The following is an 18124-nucleotide window of genomic DNA, read 5'->3' as shown; positions in this document are numbered from 1 at the left end:
GGATGTGTGGGTAGGTAGGCGGTTTGTGGGGGGCTGTGTGTGGGAGGGAGGATGGCTGACAGTTGTGGCATGCATGGTGAGGGAGGCTGGCTGGGTGTGTGAGAACATGGAGGTATGGGTGCATGGGTATGGCGGTCACAGCCTGTGGCGTATGGAGCCCTAGCAGTGTGTGGTCCCCGCAAGCCCCAGGACTGCATGTGGCTGGGCTGCCAATAGGGAGAGTGGTGGAGTTGGCCTGGCTCCATAGAGCTCTTGCCAGGCACACTCCATGCTTCTGCTGTCCCATCCTGGGTCCCTGCTGACCCTGGTCCTGGGGCACTGGTGTGGTTCCTGCACTTCTTGGCTTGGAAATGCCATTAGTGGCCCAGGGGCACATGCTGGGGGACTGCTGGGGGACAGCCCTGCTGGGGGAAGGCTTAAGGCATAGTCAGGTGCCTGAGAGGGCAGTAAGACCAAAAAGGGGAAGAGCCTGGGGCCAGAAGGTCCAGTGCCTAAGAAAGGCAGAGACATGGGCCAGGGATCAAATGCACACCTGAGAGGTGCAGAGACTGTAGCCAGTGGCCCTAAGTCTGGGAGTAAGCCCAAGCCCAATAGGGCATGGCTAAGGCTGGATTCCAGACACCAGGTCTGACACAATGGATCCTGAGCTACCTGGCTCAGAAAGAGAAAAGGGGCAGAGGTCAGGTCAGTTGAGACCCCCTACAAGGGACTGATTGCACAAACAACACCTGCGAGGCATGGATGTGGTGTAAGGAGCAGTTTGGAGCCACATAATAAGCCCCTAAGGCAATGGGTGCCTCAAGGCACATATGGGCTGGGAGGGCTCAACTATGAACAGAACCAGTTTGGGCTAGTGAGGTCTGAGAGGGGACCCGCTGGCAAAAGAAGGACAATGACTTGTTCTAGGACTAAAAGGCAGCTTCCCTTTCACAATTTAATAATTACATCAAGGCATAGTGGAGGGTACCTAGAATCAGGATAAGGCAGTGGTAATTTGGCCACCAGGGGGTAGCACGGTCACTCCTGGGTCCTGTTCCTGCTACACTGGTTGGACACTTCTTAAGGCATGATAGTTAATTAGCACATGCAGCCCATCTAAATTTAACAAAGTAATTGTGCAATAGATTTAATGAAGGCCTATGGTTGCACTCCAACTCTCCAGTAAATAAGTGTTTCCCTTCTGATGTCTTTGAAATAAAAATAACTTTCAAATGTTCATGTAGAACCAAAGGACATGCAAAAACTTACACACTGCAAATAATAACAGTTGGCATGGAATAATGAGAAGTGTCTCACCAGGGCTAAACTTCTTTGTTTTTCTGCTAGTTTTTGATGAGCTAGCCTCAGTACTTCCTGAGCTTCTGTCACACGGACTTGTTTTGGATGCACTACCTAGATAAAAAATATGTACCATAGGATGCAGAATGAGAACATGAACAACTTGTTAAACATATTTATAATCTTGGAAGTTATTCAGAAAGAGGAGTCACAATCTTCCTCGACATAGAACTTTCCCAGTGGTAGATTTTCAAAATGAAATGTCCAAAATTATAGTCCTAAATTTTGATATAGTTAATCTAAATATGTAGTCTGGTTTTCAAAAATAGTGGACACCTCTCCCTGAAATTAGTGAGAACTGTTGGGTACTTACCACATTTGAAATTCAGGTCACTTATTAAGATGGCTAAATATAGATGTAGGAACCAAACTTTATATATTAATATGTTTATTGAGTTGGTTACTTAGAACAACAATCTATTCTAAGAAATCCCCTGAGCTACAGAAGCAGGTGGATGTTTGATTAGGTGGTAGAAACTCTTGAGTATTTCTTTCAATTAGAGATCAAGTCTAGTGAATTACTTTTGTAATCATTTGTGAGGAATTGAGAGCTTGGATTCTTTACAATTCTGTATTAAACAAAATTTACTTGAAATTTAATGTAGACTCATACTATATTGAGAATATGATCAATGTAAAATTCTAACTGTTATACTGTATTAGTTACTGTACATATACTTGTATGAGTAAAAAAAAATCCATTAGTCACATTATTTCCTGATACAAACCCAGACAAGTATAAATTACATGTTTCCTATTTCTTCACTGTACCCTCTTTGTTTAGCTCACAGACATAAGCAAATACCTCCTTTGACTTCACAGAGCCATGTTTATTAACCTAGGTGCATATTACTGAAAAAAAACTCTAAAAACTAAACTTCAGTTTCTACAGTACAGTTATAAAATGGCATATTTAGCTCAAGTTGCAGAACATGTAATAGTTCTACTGTTTAACAGGGCTGAAAAGTCAATACTAAAGTCAGCCAAAGACATCCAGATCAAACAAATCACCGCCCAAATGTTTAATTTATGCATAAATTATAATATGTTTATTGCAACTTTGTGCTGTAGTTGCATTTGCTCTTTCACAGGTAAATGTCTCCTTCTGATATGTGTTATTACTGGCTGTATTTGCTTGTTTTGTCTGCCTCTCTGGGACTCTCAAACACAAACAGTACATTTGAGCAAAACCCTTGCACAGGTTAACATTCTCCTTCAGTCTGTAAAATGCCAAATTTTTACTGTAATAAAGAACCTTTACTAGAAATTGCTGATTAACCAAAACACCTGTTTGACTTCTATTTCAGATATTTTAAGGTAAGCATAATTGTTTAGCTAAGAATGTCAAACATTTCTCATAATATTTTAAGACAAATACTACCAAAACAAATTAAATTTGATATATGTGTATATGTGTGTATATACAGTATATATGTATTAATACATATTATGGAGTACCTAGTTTATTGCATACTATGTTTTCATTTGTTGTTATAGTAGAAAATGATGTATTTATACTTTTCCTACAGTGTCTATATGGTTTATGGTGTGTGTGTGTGTATATATGACTTCAGCTGACTGCTCAAATGATAATATTTCTTAAATCAATCGCAGCTCAGTTTTAGTTAGAAGTATCAAAATATAACTAAGTTGAGGAACCTTAAAATATTATTGTATAATGTATTATTTTGCCTTTAAGAAAATTATAGTGTATAACCAGAATGTTATTTACATTTAAAAAGTTCACATACACATTTTTCCTATATCAATAACAATTTTCTGTGTTTCTTTAGCTGCACCTCGGATCACCTGTAAAATATTAATTATCAGGTCACGTGTTTGAAAGTTGTCAACATCTATTATACTAGACATGGAACTACATTTACTCCTCTCATATCTGTTTGGTATATTCTGTGCATCACATGTGGTACAAGCATGCCCTGAAGAGTGCAACTGTACCCAGAGACCACATCTTTACCATACTGAGGTGGACTGTTATCAGAAAGGACTGACGGAGGTTCCACAAAAGTTGCCTCTGAATACATGGGTCCTAAGATTTGGTAAGCACAGTAACATCTGCTCCCTCTTGTAAGTATTTGTGATATGTTTTGTGATATTTAGGGCAGTTAAGGTAAAATAAATGAGTAAAACATGTTAATGGCTGTATAAATATTAGAAAGCCACAATTACTTGGAATAGGTAACCATTGATCACGTGGGTTTTTTTTTGCAAAAGCTCTGTTTAAAGTTAATAAAAGCTTTCAAAACATTACTGAAAGTTTTTAATAAGAATTAGAGACAGAAGATGCATCCTAATCCACTAGACAAAACAGGAGACGTGGGTTCTAGTCCCCACTCTGTCATAGAGTTATATGACCTGAGAGAATCCATTTAAACTTTCGGCATTGCAATTTTCCCACCCTTAAAGTAAAAACAATACTTGTTTTATCTTTATGCAAAGAGATTTGATCATTAGGGGAGAAAATATATGTGATGCCTAAACAATAAGATGCAAGTATGCCCTCTGTGGAAATTTTGGTGTTTATATGTTAAATAAATGTGTTTCAATATATGCATTTACCTCTAGTTTTTAAAAATGCTTCAATACACAAGTTTAACATAAATACATAAAATACAAAATAAGATGTATTCTGAGTGACTTAAATAAACTCCTATAAATAGAAGAAAGCAGAAAGAAGCCAAAATAAGCTAAGATTTTAGTGCAGAATCGTTACATTGTTTAAGACGCAGTAAACAGGCTTGTTATGTAAATTACTGGTATACTTCACTCTTGAGAAAAATAAAACATATGTAGTCAAACTGTTTATTTATGTACATGGCCTGCAGAAGACCCTCCACATAATCTCAGCCTTGTGGGTAAGTGTGTGCAATTAAAAGGACTTCAGTAAAGCAGCCACGAAAGGGTGCCTCTGCAGCTTTCAGAGTGGACTTGAGAGCAGAATGTAGAATTCTTTGCTGCACAGATCTGTTGAGCCCTACCATATAGTGCAGATGGTGTATAGCTGCTATACCAGATCATAAAGTAACAGCCACAGGACATTTGGGTCCATATCTTATTTCATCTTCAGGTGTCAAAGTATATAAAGTAGATACATAAGTGTCAGTAACAGGATTTTAGATTTTATTTCTACTTATGCAATTAGACTTGTCCCCCTGAGCATGATCAGGAGGAAGTTAGTACAGCCACTTTTTCTTCTTAAAATCCTATTTTACTTGGGAAGTGCAGAAGTCTGTGTAAATCCCCAAAAATTTAACTGGAGGAGAAACAGGCTAAACACCTGTTTGATCGAGGAGGCTAATGAGCAGGGCACTTGCCTAGAGGCTGAAAGGTCCAGGTTCTAGGTCACCCTCAGCCAGAGAAAGTTTGAGTCATCCTACACTTAGAGCTCCAACACATGATAGAACAAGTAGCTATAGCAGTCTAATCATTCAGATGGAAATAGAATGCTAAAGGTGAGGTAGAACTTGGGTTGTGGCATCTGCACATGAATGCTGTGCAATGCTTTCAGAACAGAGGTGGATTTTGTTACTCTAATCCATAATAAAGCCTGAATGCTCTACTTTTATAGGTAGAGAGTAAAATGAACCCTATTAGGATTAATACAATGTAGTTATATGCCAATGCATAAGCTTTAGAATAATACTGAAGAGCACCTAAACTTAAAGTAACGATTTATTTTCTTTCCAAGGGGCCAATACATTACAAGAACTTCCAGATAAATTCCTGTCTACAGTTCGGAACATTGAAAGTATCAACCTGGAGCACAATTCCATAAAACTAATACATCCTCAGGCCTTTCACAGAGTTAGAAAATTGAAACTAATTAATCTTTATGGAAATCAGATCACTAAAATTCCACCCAAAGCATTCCAAGAATTGATAGATTTGCGCTTTCTTATGCTTGGTCAAAATCATTTAGTAGAAATTAAGCCTGACACTTTTCATGGCCTTCTGAACCTCTCTGATTTAGATATGCCTTTAAACAGAATTACTACTGTGCCCGCCAATGCGTTTCAGACATTAAGTGCACTAAAGACACTCAATTTGGCCTTTAATATAATTTCTAAGATTTCAACAAGATCCTTCATTGGCCTTAGCCAACTGCACCTCCTCAATCTTGAGCAAAATAAACTAAAAAGCCTTCCTGGGCGAGTCTTCAAGCCTCTGATTAAATTGGAGGTCATAGTACTGGACAGCAACTTGCTGAAAACAGTAAATGCAGCTGTATTTGAAGGTCTCTCAAATCTACAACAGTTGTATATGAGAAATAATCATATTGAAAGGCTTCCCCGAGATGTTTTCAAAAATACCCCAAGACTAATGCAACTTGCTCTAAGTGGAAACAAGCTTAAGTATATTGATGGAAACATTTTGAGCCATCTTCCAGGTAAGAACATAGTATTATTCCTCTTTCCATTGTTCTTCTTATTATTTTGGTTTAGGAATTAAGGCTGTTCTAACATTTTTTTCATACGTGACAGCAGTTGGTGTCAAAGCTGCCAGAAGTAAGAACTACATCACACGGTCCCACCTGAACCTAAGTCTGTTCCAATTTTTTTTTCGGTCTGCAAAATACATTTTTAAAGCTGTGATGGAAGATACAAAATCTCTGATTTCCTGACTTGCCAATTGGTTCCTCAGTCAGGACTAGAGAAAACTAACTGATATTCTATTTAACAGTCTCTATTTTTCCCCTCATATTCAGATGAATCCTAACATGTTGAGGTATGTTATGTCTACTTATTAAGTTTTTCACAGTTTGCTATTGTTTGGGGACATTGTAATGTATAGCAAGGGTATCAAACTCTGCTGACCAGTTGAGTCATGTGGAGCCAGTCTGTGGCCTGGATGAGTGTCATGGGGCTAGTCTGAGCACTGGATTGAGCCCACAGACTGGGCCCATGTGCCACACACATGCTGGACCTAGTACCATGCACTGTATGCAGCATGCAAGGGTGGTAGCATGCACAGTATGCAGCATAAAGGTCCAGTCTGAGACCCATAGACCAAATAATAAGCCTCCGTGGGCCATATCTTTGACACCGCTAGCATATAGGAAACAATACTGTAAAAATATATTATTTAAATTTTAAATGCACTATTCTGTGTTTGACATTGATATCCTTTCTTTGCAACTGTCTTCTGTAAACATCATATTTGGCAAATGACTGAAATGCAAATCTCGCTACTTTTACAAGTTCTTTTTTCCTATGGCTCCTCCATTAATAAGAATACAACACAAGGGAAAACACAATTTAGGATTTTGTAAGCTTAATTATATGCTAAAATCTATAATTATCTTACAATATTTTCCAGAATGTGCTAAAAGTAATACAGACAGAGGAAAACCCTATTTATTCAGTCAATTTCTTCAGTCCCTGCTTTAAATGCCTTACAATCAAAATGCGTACAAACTAAATGAATGGCAGATGAAAGGAATACAACATGGTCTCAATGATGATGATTAGTATAAGTCCTGTAAACTTAATGATTTACTTTTTTAGTGTAAGGAAGAAGAAATACATACACAAGATGCCAACCTGAAGCAGTCAAAACACATGTCAGGATGCCAACAACTCACGAGATTGTCTTTAAAAAGTCATGAGATTTTCAAATATATTCTTTCTTTCTTTATTTTGAACCTTTCTTCTCTGTTACCATAAGAGCTAGAAACTTACACCTATTAATTTAAAACTGAAATGCTCAGTTAATTAAATCACTCCAGGAGAATCATTTAGGAAAAGCACCAAGAATTGCAGGTCCCATCGTGAAATCACAAAAGTCATTATTAGTGTACAGTGCTGAATCATAGACATCATGATAGAAAAGGACTTGGAAAAGATTTGAAAAAGGATCTTGAAGGTACAGATGAGTGAATTAATTTAAAGATGTGGCTATGAAAAGGATCAAATTCTAGGTGGGTAAGAGTGTGTGGAGGACTTCAGTTTTGGACATCTTAGGTTGAACTGACTGTAAGACATTTGAGGCGGAAATAGGAGAGAGAGAGGCAACAATGTAGGTTTGGAAGGAGAGTAGGTCAAGAATGGAGCAGCAGATTTAAGAATAAGTTGCAAAGCAATGGCATATAAAGCCATGTAAGAGGATAAGCCCACTACCAAAGTGAGGATGCAGGGGAAGAAGAACGGAGAGCTGAAAAAGGCTGGGAAATATATAGTGGGTACAGGAGAGAAGGAAGACAACCCACAGAAAGAGATGCTGAATGAGCAGCAGGGCTGACATGCAAAGAACCTAGAGATGACAACAATGTAAATGACAAGGGGAGATACAGTGTCAAATACGAGGCATTGATTATAGTTTCAAGTTCAGGTGAGGGTTCAAGATTAAGGGTGAAGTACTATTTTAAACTCTTGGGCTGCAACAAGTGATTGAAAACTTGGATAAGGGTGGGATCAACCAAGAGAAGATTTTAGAAACCAAATTGGAGATAATCCAAGATGGAGGAGAAGAACTTGACGCAAAATTGTATATGATAACAAAGATGCAAAGAACTGACAACAGACAAGAAAATGAGAAGTGTGTTTAAAAGAGAAGTAAGGAATATTGCTAGATTGTAGGCATTACAAAGCTCAGATCAGTAAGAGTGGGGGCTATAAAGCTAAATAGCATTGACATAGATGAGGTCAAAAAGTATCAATTAGATGATGACAGGAGAAAGAGCAATTCTTAGTGAAAACAAAGCAAAAGTAGCAATATTTTTTTTGTATCTGAGAGACTCTGACTGAACCGTGAGGCTAAGGGGTTAGATGAAATGAAATCGTTTAGGGTGGGGAAACTGAGATCAGAAAGACACTCAGATAATGAAGTCAGAGGAAGAACAATTTGGGGGGTAGAACAGATTATTTGACAAATAATTCAAATATGTTTTCAAACCATAAAAAAACAAATTATACTTGATATATGTAAATTACTGAGTTCTATTCACCATTTTTCTATTTCAGCTATTAAAGATGTTTTCTTGCACAATAATCCATGGGCATGCGACTGCAATATGAAATCGTTCATTCACTGGCTCTCACAAACCAAGGCCAAGGTATTTCCTTTTGAAGATCTAAGGTGCAACTTTCCAGTAGAAAATAAAGACAAAGCAATTCACACACTCATGGAAAAGGATTTCAAATGCAAAGCAAGATCCTGAATTGAAAGCCATGTTGAGAAGATGCTACAGTTGAAATATCAATGTGTAATTTTAATACAGATTCTTCCTAATTAATATAATTTAATTCCTGAATACCCTTCATTTAAATGAAGGTCTCATATAGGATGGCTGAAGTGTTCTGTTAGTGACAGTCATTTGTGCAACTTTTGCTCTTCCACATTGAATTCTTCCTCTTAGTTCCTCCGTCTCCTTGGCTCCTTTCTTTCATGGGAAGCCTAGATCCTTTGTGCAGCTTTCTTTCTCTAGTACCCGTTTCTCTCATCTCACCTTCTTTGCTTCCAAACTTTCATCATCCACTATAAACATATATTTCTTGTAATTCCTCAGCTAGACCTTCTACTGGGTTCCGGGCTGTTCCTACCAAATAGCAGTTCCCTTCCACTGAGACACTAGGATGCATTTTTCGTCTACCTGCCCCCTACACTGTACTCCACCCAAACCTCTCCATAATTTGGCTCTTCCTCCCATTTCTGCTCACTCCACTCTAATCTCACTCTGTCACTGGATGCTGCTCCACATCCTGGCTCCATTTGATTTCCTGTCTCTAGTCCCTATCTACAAACCAAATAGATTCCTGGTGAAATTCCATATCCTGCAGATGAATTGAGGAATGAAAGGGTAAGGTAAAGAGTGACTTCTTATATTACTGGAGTATTAAAATATGAAAAAAATCCAAAAAACATAATTGACAACCTCTCTTTACTCACTTACAGTACTCCTTTGCACACAGCCAGTATTAATGGGAGGAAGAATTCAGGAGGTAGTCCACATAATACTCCTTTGAAATCGTTTCCACAGTAACAGTTTGAATTTTTCTGGAACAGGCCATTTTTCTGGCCTAGAGAATAGGTAGACTTTTTGCTTCCCAAACCATCTCAGTAGGTGGCTCTGTTGGAGCAGCAATGTCAGAAGTTCCTCTGGGCTGACCTGAAGCCCCGTTTAAAGGCAATATTACATTTAGAATAGGCCTAGTGTAAGCAGACAGTGTACACCCTCCCCAACCCTGGCCTACAGAGTTGACCACCATTTCACCTTCCATGATATGCAATGGAAATGAAGACTAAAGCTGCATTCAGCCTGGGCATGGGGGATTCTCACATAAACCAAGGGACAAGACATTTTTATTACATTTCCTGATTGTATCTATTTGTATAGCTATGTATGGCACAGAAAAGTAAATATATAGAGAATATATTGTATTTTGTGTGTGATTATCATTAATATATTGAATGCCAAACAATATACTGTAGTTCTGTAGTGCCTTGTAATGTTTGTTTCTTTGACATGAAAATGTTATAACCTCATCCTCAAACTTACTGAGTTTAACCAAAGCAAAAATGCTGTAGCAAATGAAATTACCATGGTCTGCTAATTAATAATTTCTTATTCATGTCATTTAGCCAAGAATTGGAAACAAGATTCTGACAGCCAATTCAATTCTCAGATTGTGCACAAGCACAGAGACAGAAAGCAGAATTTTTGTATCTGATGCATCAATGCCTACAAAACTCACACAACGCCTATCTACTGCAGCTATAACTGCAAAGAGAAATATTCTACAGTGTTACTTTGAGACTGTGTAGCTCAGGAATATATTGCTGCAGGTCTGCTCTTTGACATGTTCTTGTTTTATTTGTTTTTCTTTAGATGAAAAAAAAAATAAAAAGACTTCTGATGTTGCAACACATCAAATACCTGGCACTTATGGCAGACTGCTCATATACTTCTTCAGAAGTAAAAGCCTCTGCATATAGGAATGAATAGATATATAAGTTATAACTGCTCTGAAAATAAGTTAATTTACCTGCCTACAGGTACTTAGGATCTGAATCTAGCCCTTATAATTATACAATGTTAAATTCCTATTTCTTCTTTCCATAAAACCTATTTAATATCTATTTTCTATGTTCCAATTTTTAAAGAAATCTGTCTTTAAAAGTGAATTTACTTGTTGTGAATTGTCAGATTGATCGTAGGATGGTCCTAAGTAAGGAAAGGAAAAAAGTTAGACTCTTTATCCACAGTATAGAAACAGCATGGTTCTACCAAATGTGTCTGAATCCCAATTCAGTGAGAACTTCATAAGGACATAAAATGGGTATTCCTGGCTCTTAAGTCTCAGATTTCAGTGCTGAGATTCTCATTATGGATTATTTAGAGAAGCTAGATAGTTTCAAGTCAGCAGGACTAGATGGGATACATTCAAAGGTACTGAAGGAATTGTCTGAGGTAATTTCAGAATCATCAGATATCCCCTTTGAGGACTCATGGATGTCGGGTGAGGTCCCTCATGATTAGAAAAGGGAAAATATAGTGCCCATCTTTAAGATTTTTGTTTTAAGACCAAATTCCAAAGCAACTGAGCTGAGCAAAATCGTTCTAGTTTGTGTGGTTTTACCACTGGGCAAGTCTTGTCCCTCCCAGACACATCAGTCCGGCACTTCAGATACTCCCCAAATCCATGGCAGGCATCCTATGTGCAGGCCACAAGCCAAAAGGCACTGGAGTTTGGATGCCCCCTAGTCATGCTTGGTACTTGCCAAAAGGCCGGAGGAGCAAGCCAAGGAGGAAAGTGTAAACACAGTCCCCCGTTACCACAAAAATGTGCAGTTGAGTTTCCTGCATTTGGGAAACTCACAGTGGTCAGCCTGCCCGGCGTGCAAGGGACAGGCCTCACCTGGGGAAAGTCTGTTGATCATGGTATCTCCCTGCTCATCTTTATGAAAGGGAAGAAGGAGGATCCAAGCAATTGCAGACCAAATCAGCCTGACTTCATACCTGGAAAATTCATGGGGCAGGTCATCAAAAAATCTATTATTAAGCACCTAGAAGAGAACAAGGGAATCAAGAACAGCCAACATGGGTTCACCAAGATTAAGTCATACCTGACCAGCCTGATTTCCTTCTATGTTACGGTGACAGGCTCTGTGGATGGGGGGAGAGCAGTGGATGCGATATACCTTGACTTTGTCACAGGAGCCTGTCCAAAGCTTTGCTATTCTCAGTAACAAGCTCATGAAATACAGACTAGTTAAAAGACCTCAGCTGCACCTGTGCAGGAAAGCTCAGGCTGGGGTTGCCATGGAGACCAGCTGCAGCTGTGCTAGTAGCGGGTACAGCAGAGCAGCGCCAGGGGGTTGCTCTGGAGCCGCTGGGAACTTGCAATGGGGCCATCTTGCTTCAGAGCCAGGGCAGAGCTGTGATCTATAGCCTGAACACCCCAGGCAAGGACACATAAGCAGGGGATCATGGCTCTGCCCCAGCTCTTTGCCATGCAGGCAGGGGTGGCTGGGAAGTGGAGTCCACGGCCAACTGGATCCGGCCCACAGGCCAGACTTGCCCATCCCTGTTACAGAGGGACTGAGTCTCTTATCTGTATATCCCTTATTGGTATGCATGGGTGAGGGAGTGAAAAACTCTTTTGTGCTTGTTTTCACTGTGATAACATGTTTTAACAGCTTTTAACCTTTTGAATATATGAGTCCAGGGAAGTTAGGTTTGGGTGCACTGGCCCTGCCTTCTAAAACTATTAAGTTCCTAAGGGTGTTGATACTGTAGGAGAAAGTAGAATAATGAAGCTGAGGGATCAATTCTTACTATGACTTCTATGGGACTCTAAGGTAAAGTGATTCTGTCTCCCCCACAAGCTCAGGAATCACAAGGGGAGGAGGAAAGGCTCTAGATTGGCGGTCTTGATGCCTGGATTTGGGAGCATCTGAAAAACATGGGCTGTTTCTCAGCCTCTTGTGGGCTAAGATCAAGTGTAGGAAGAATATGAAGTCCCAGACTTAAGGGTCTGGGATGGAGGATGCTTACCTATAGCATCTGGGGGCATCTGAACCTCAGATCTCCAGGCTTGGGTCTGCATGTAGGTTATACCTGCTAATGGATTTGGGAGTATCTGAACTCCCAAGGTGATAGGTCTGGGATGGAAGGTATTCACCGGTTGCAGCGCCATACATGGTGTTTCGATTGATTGAGTTCTGTCTGCTTGACTGATATCATTTTTGGAACGATTGAGTACTGCTTAATCAATATGATTTGGAACTGATTTGCCTAATTTGACCTGGACCACAAAATATATTATACAAAAAATCTGAAAAGTCTGGAAGGTACGACACTTGCTAGTGCTAATGCCACACAGACTCGAATGACTGAGCCCTGTTCAGTTCACAGAATTCGGAACTGATTTGTCTGATTTTTCCCAAAACATGAAATAAAAAAAACAAAAAGTAACCCTAGGGGAATGGTATTGCATCTCACCATCCAACCAGAAAGGGATGGTGAGGTATAAATCTCTTCAGTGGGTCCAGTCTTGGTCTGTTACCCACTGGGTCTTAAAGAGCTGAACTCAGGGTGCTACCAGGTCAGGTAGAAGCCTGTATTAGCTAGATCCTGAAAGAGCTGAATCTGCATCTAAGAGAGCTGGGTTGTCTTTGCAACTCAAAGAGGAGCAGCCCTCCCCAGCAGCAGTGAACAGTGACAAGGAACAGCACTCCCCAGAAGTGGTAAGGAGCCACAGAGAGCAGTGCTCCTGCAGTGGTGAGGCAAGGGAAACCTTGGGCTAAGAGCTGCACTAGCTCTTCTGACTGCACTGTTCACCCTGTGTGGGACTAAGCAAGAACTTAGAATCTATGGGCTAGGGACAGATATTCAAAAAGCCCGAGCCTGAATTGATTCAATCTTTACAGGTTAGTTTAACCTGCAGAGATTAAACTGATTTGCAAGTGGATAGACATTCACTTTTGAATCAGGAAATGCAGACACATGCCTGTAGTGGCTCAGGCTAGAAGTCCGGGGGGTGGCACTAGAGTGAGCCCTCTCTTCCCTTCCACAGTGCTAAACTGAGGGAGGTGTGGCCAGGCCCTGCCAGGATGCTAGGATTAGGGAGTAGTTTAAATCCCCACCCTGGCCTGCACAGTTCTCAGCCAGCGTGTGCCTGGAGGGGGAGGGGGAAGCAGCCCTTGCCAGGCTTTTCCCCTGCTTGCTGCTCAAAGGGGCGGGGGGAAGTATTGTCAGACCCCAGCCCCTGGCTAGCACTCTGAGGCAAGGAAGTGGGGGAGGGAGTGTGGACTGCATAGATCTGTTGATGATACTGAGCTTCTCAATCTCCCTCTCCCTGCTTTTTCATGCTGTCTGTAGAAAACTGTGGGCACCTACAGGTCATAATTGTTGCAAACCAGGCCATTTCTCACATCTCTCTCTGTTGAACACTGACAGATTTCAGACTTTGAAGATTGGATGGGAAATTTGTGTGAGAGAAAGGGGAGATTAGGAGGAACTTTCTGATTATGAGGGTGGTCAAGCATTGAAACAAGCTGCCTAGAAAAGTTGTGGAATCTCCATCCATGGAAGATTTCAAGGTTGGATGGACACTTAGCTGGGATTGCCTAGTCAGGGGTGATCCTGCCTTGAGCAGGGGCCTAGACTAGGTAACCCTGTGCGGTCCCTTCCAGCACTACTTTCTTAGAATCCTATGATCCATACAAGCTTGAAAAGATTTTAGGAAGGACACCAAGGATAGTCATAGATGTAGAAAGTTTTATATATGATGAGCAATAGCAAGTACCAGCCTGGTAGTGCTGTGCAAAGCTTCAGGTACTGATTTGATTTGGAAGAGATTTGTCCTGATTCGGTGGCCAAATCTCCAAATCCAAATTGAATCAGAGGACCAATTAAAGGGTCCAAATTGATTAAAAGCTCTCTGAATCAATTTGGAAAGGACTTTGAGAGATTCAGTGATTTAGGCAGTCCCTGCCTGCTGCAGCAGGGAGCTGGACTCGCAGCTGGTAAGTAGGAGGTGAGGGAGGAGGGGTTGGAGAAGGGGAGAGGGGAACCATATGGGGACCCCTGCCAGCTCCCCCAGCCCCTCCATGGCTGCCCCGTCCAGCCCCAACTCCCAGCCCTTTATAAAAAAAAAAAAAAAAGCCCCACTCACCAGGTGCTGCTGGGCAGGGGGTGATCCCCGCTGCCCTCCACTGCCCCATGCCATGTAGAAGGCTCTGTTACAAGCCCTGCAATACTCCCTTGCTCCCCCAGCCCTCCCATGGCTGCCTGGCCCGCCACAGCTTCGGCCCTTTAAGAAAAAAAAAAATACAACCCCTTCCCCCCCCCCCCCGACTCATCAGGTCCTGCAGCAGCCTGTATTTCTAAAGATCTATTTAATATTAAATATTTAAACACAGGTCATACAGAGCCCCCTATGCAGTGCGGGGCAGTGGGGATCGTCCCCCGCCAAGCAGGAACCAGTGAGTCCAGGGTTTTGGGGGGGTGGAGTTTTCTTAAAGGGCCAGAGCTGGGGCGGGCAGGGCAGCCATGGGGAAGGCTGGGGGAGTGGGTGGGGGTTGGGGGTTGCAGAGCCCCCCACACAGTGCAGGGCAGTACAGGGCAGCGGGGACTGCCACCCTGCGGGCAGCACCCAATGAGTGTGGGCTTTTTTTTTTCCCAAAGTGCCGGGAGCTGGGACAGGCAGTGCAGCCATTGCCGGGGCTGGGAGGCGGGGTGGGGGGTTGGGCCGGTGTGATTCAGAGATTTGGTAGGAGCTGAATCTCTAAATCAGATTTGGCTGAATCAATTCAGGACAGTGATTCGAATCACCGAATCAAAATCACTGCCCCCCGACTTGGCCAAATCCGAAGTGAATACTAGCCGCTTCGCACAGGTCTACAGCCTGGTAAACATTTTATTTGGCTTTTCAACCATGCCCAGTCTCTATGACCTCACGTAACAAGGAAATCAGAACAATTCAGGACAAAACCTATCCTTAGTATTTCTAGTTTTCATTTCATATCCTCTATGAAATTTAGCTGAGGTTTGAGAAATTGAGCTGAGGAATATATACTCAGACTGAGTTCTACAAATTAATTTTTACTGTTTCTGTTATGAAGCTACTGACTTTAGTTGGATTAGACGCTCATAATTGAGAACAGAATTTGGCCTGTAAGTTTTACTATGATTATGCATTTATCTAGAAACTAATTACTGTAAGAAGAGTGTTCCAGTTTTGTATGATGATCCCTACTAACTCAGACATATATTCATTCAGTTTTGGTTGAAATCGCTTTTTAAAATCAAGATTCATTTTGTAAGTTTAGAACATCATCTTTTACCAACTATATTCTTATAAGAACTTATGTTTTGTCTGAAATATTAAATAGGTCTTTAGAAATACAGAAAAAATGATAAAATAAGATACCTTTTGAACTTCATGGTAGTGATCTAAAGCTAAAATCCATTGACACATAGAGCAACAGGCAATGGACACAAGTCCAAGTTTTGATGGACTAAAATTAGGTGATTTTATGTAGCTTTTCAACTGCAGAAATACCTAAGAAGAAAACAATTTTAATATTATCAATCATTTTGAATTTTCATATGCCCCAGGGAATCTATGAGGTGCACCTCTACATGGGGAAAGTTGAGGTTCCATGCTTACAGGCATGCCATTGGAAAACCCTGAGGCGTGTCTATGTAAACAGGGAACATGCTGCCCATTGTCCTATGGAATAGGGCCTCTGCTTGACGTGGGACAATGGGTGATGTGGTTTGCCCAGTGAAGCAGATCCTGCCACAGCTAATCCACTTCATTGGGCAACATCTGTTTATATGCTTACAGAAATCAATTCAAATGCATTTTAGTTACGTGAAACTAAAAAAAATGCCACTATAAATATACCATAATTCACAGAACTCTGATCTCATGTTCATTCATTTAAAGTTAAAATAATACCAACAGCTAGAATTATATTTACATATTTGTGTTAGTGCAATCAAATATTAAGATTATTTACTTAGGAGTTATTCAAGATGGACTGTTCATATTTACACAAACAGAATGTACAAATTGGGTGAGGCTTAGCTACTGGAACTCTCCCTCAGTTGTGTTTATTGGTTTGTGCCTAGAATCCCACCATGGCAGCTACATTATAGTACTGGTATGGTAGTGAGTGGAACTGTATAAAATATCCCTTTGCCATCATGTCCAGGACCAAGAGTCAGTGTAATACTGGCTCAGGAATTGTCAAATTCATAGAATCACAGAAAAGTAGGGTTGAAAGGGATGTCCAGTGGTCATCTAGTCTAACCCCCTCACTACAGCAGGATCATCTCTACCCAAACCATCCCATACAAACCCATAATCTAACCTCTTAGTAAAACTACTGTCAACCTTGACACAACACCAGACATAATACCCTAGCCTGCCATTGGTAAAACAGAGCACCCATGGCAGCCAGTGCAGTGCTTCTGTAAAAGGTTGTTAATATAAACTCGACTGATCCTAGGTAGAGGCCCATGCCCCCCACTATGAAGGAAGGCAAAAATTCCCACAGTCCACACTAATCTGACCATGAAGTAACATTTCTTCCTGATCCCAAATATGGTAATTGGTCTGATCCTGAGCAGAGGAGCAAGACTATCTAGCTAGGAAGCTCTGGCTTTAAGTCCCAGCAGAAGCACTGGCACAACCCAGACATAATCCCCAGCCTTGGCTGCAGCCAACACTCAATGCCCCTGAGGAAGACTTAAAAAAACCCAAACCAACTGGACACAAGCAATGGTGTGGGTGGGGGAAGGGAGGTATTCCCTTTCAGCTCCATGTGGTAGGGTGCTAAAATAGCTAGCTACACTTTGGGCCTTGAATTTTTTAGTGTATGAAGGGTCTTGTCAGTTCTGGGGTGAATGTGCTTCATGTCCCCAAATGATAGGTCTAGTATAGTTTGGATGTTCTTGCAGAAAATCGATCAATGCAGCCATAATGATAGTCATATGACTACTGCCAATGCTATGGACACAACAGAGAAGTTGGCTGTCAAAAGCAGCCTGTAGGGGTGTCTTGGTTGCTAGTTGCCCATCTGAAATTAAGGACATCAGGTCTTCTGTTCCAAGTAACACAGTCTGTCAAGTCTGTTAGCTTTTCATAGACCCACAACTTGTAGTGGGCTATAAGTCTGGGAGGTGGCTATTTAAAACTGTAGGCTAGCTGATGACGAGGTTCTCTTGTCAAACAGGTTCAGCCTCTTGGGTCTGCCCATTCTCTGTCAACCTGGCCTTCTTTCACAACTGTGACAACCAGGGAGGATGAGAGTAAAGATAGGTGTTTCTAAATGGCATTCTATTTTGTCTGCTGGCTGAGCAATGAGATGACAGGATGCAGGGATTAGCCAAATTGTTTTGGTTGAGTCCATTACAGCTTTGTTAATAACCTATCCTTGCTGGGTCCACTGACTGCAGTATGTAAGCCAAGGAATATGACTGTTTGGATACATTTTCTGAGTTAATCTTTAATGGGCTTGTCGCTCTTCTCATGGGTTCTTTGAAGCTTCTTACGGCTTCTCAGGACATACCAAATTTGCACAGGGGGAGGGCAGGTCTTTGGATTCTCCTGTTCTTTTCACCAGTAAAGACTGTTCACAATGGTCTGGAGAGAACTGAAAAATGGCCCTGTTGTAGGTTGTGCTGGTATTTGTTAGGAATTTCATCTTTGATTTTTCTAAGGTAGTCATTGTAGTGGTCCAATGTGTGGTTTTGTCCACTGGTAAGTGTCTAGTCATATATTCAGGATCTTAAATGGTGTTCCCACATTAAGGG

General features: G+C 41.1%; 1 protein-coding gene across 1 annotated transcript in view; it reads right to left on the bottom strand.

Moving 5' to 3' along the window:
- The window catches only part of DNAH14 (dynein axonemal heavy chain 14), a 333831-nt gene that overhangs the window by 84008 nt on the left and 231699 nt on the right, over positions 1–18124 (bottom strand). Inside the window, exons 47-48 of the mRNA XM_019515912.1 lie at positions 15732–15863; positions 1297–1392 (exon numbers count right to left, since the gene is read on the bottom strand). Coding sequence (XP_019371457.1) covers positions 1297–1392; positions 15732–15863 — 228 coding nt within the window. The remainder of the gene's footprint in view (positions 1–1296; positions 1393–15731; positions 15864–18124) is intronic.

Source organism: Gavialis gangeticus, unplaced genomic scaffold, assembly GCF_001723915.1.
Source record: "Gavialis gangeticus isolate Ggan-Ray unplaced genomic scaffold, GavGan_comp1, whole genome shotgun sequence".
Taxonomy (NCBI): Eukaryota; Metazoa; Chordata; order Crocodylia; family Gavialidae; genus Gavialis; species Gavialis gangeticus.
This window is presented reverse-complemented; position numbering and strand designations above follow the sequence as displayed.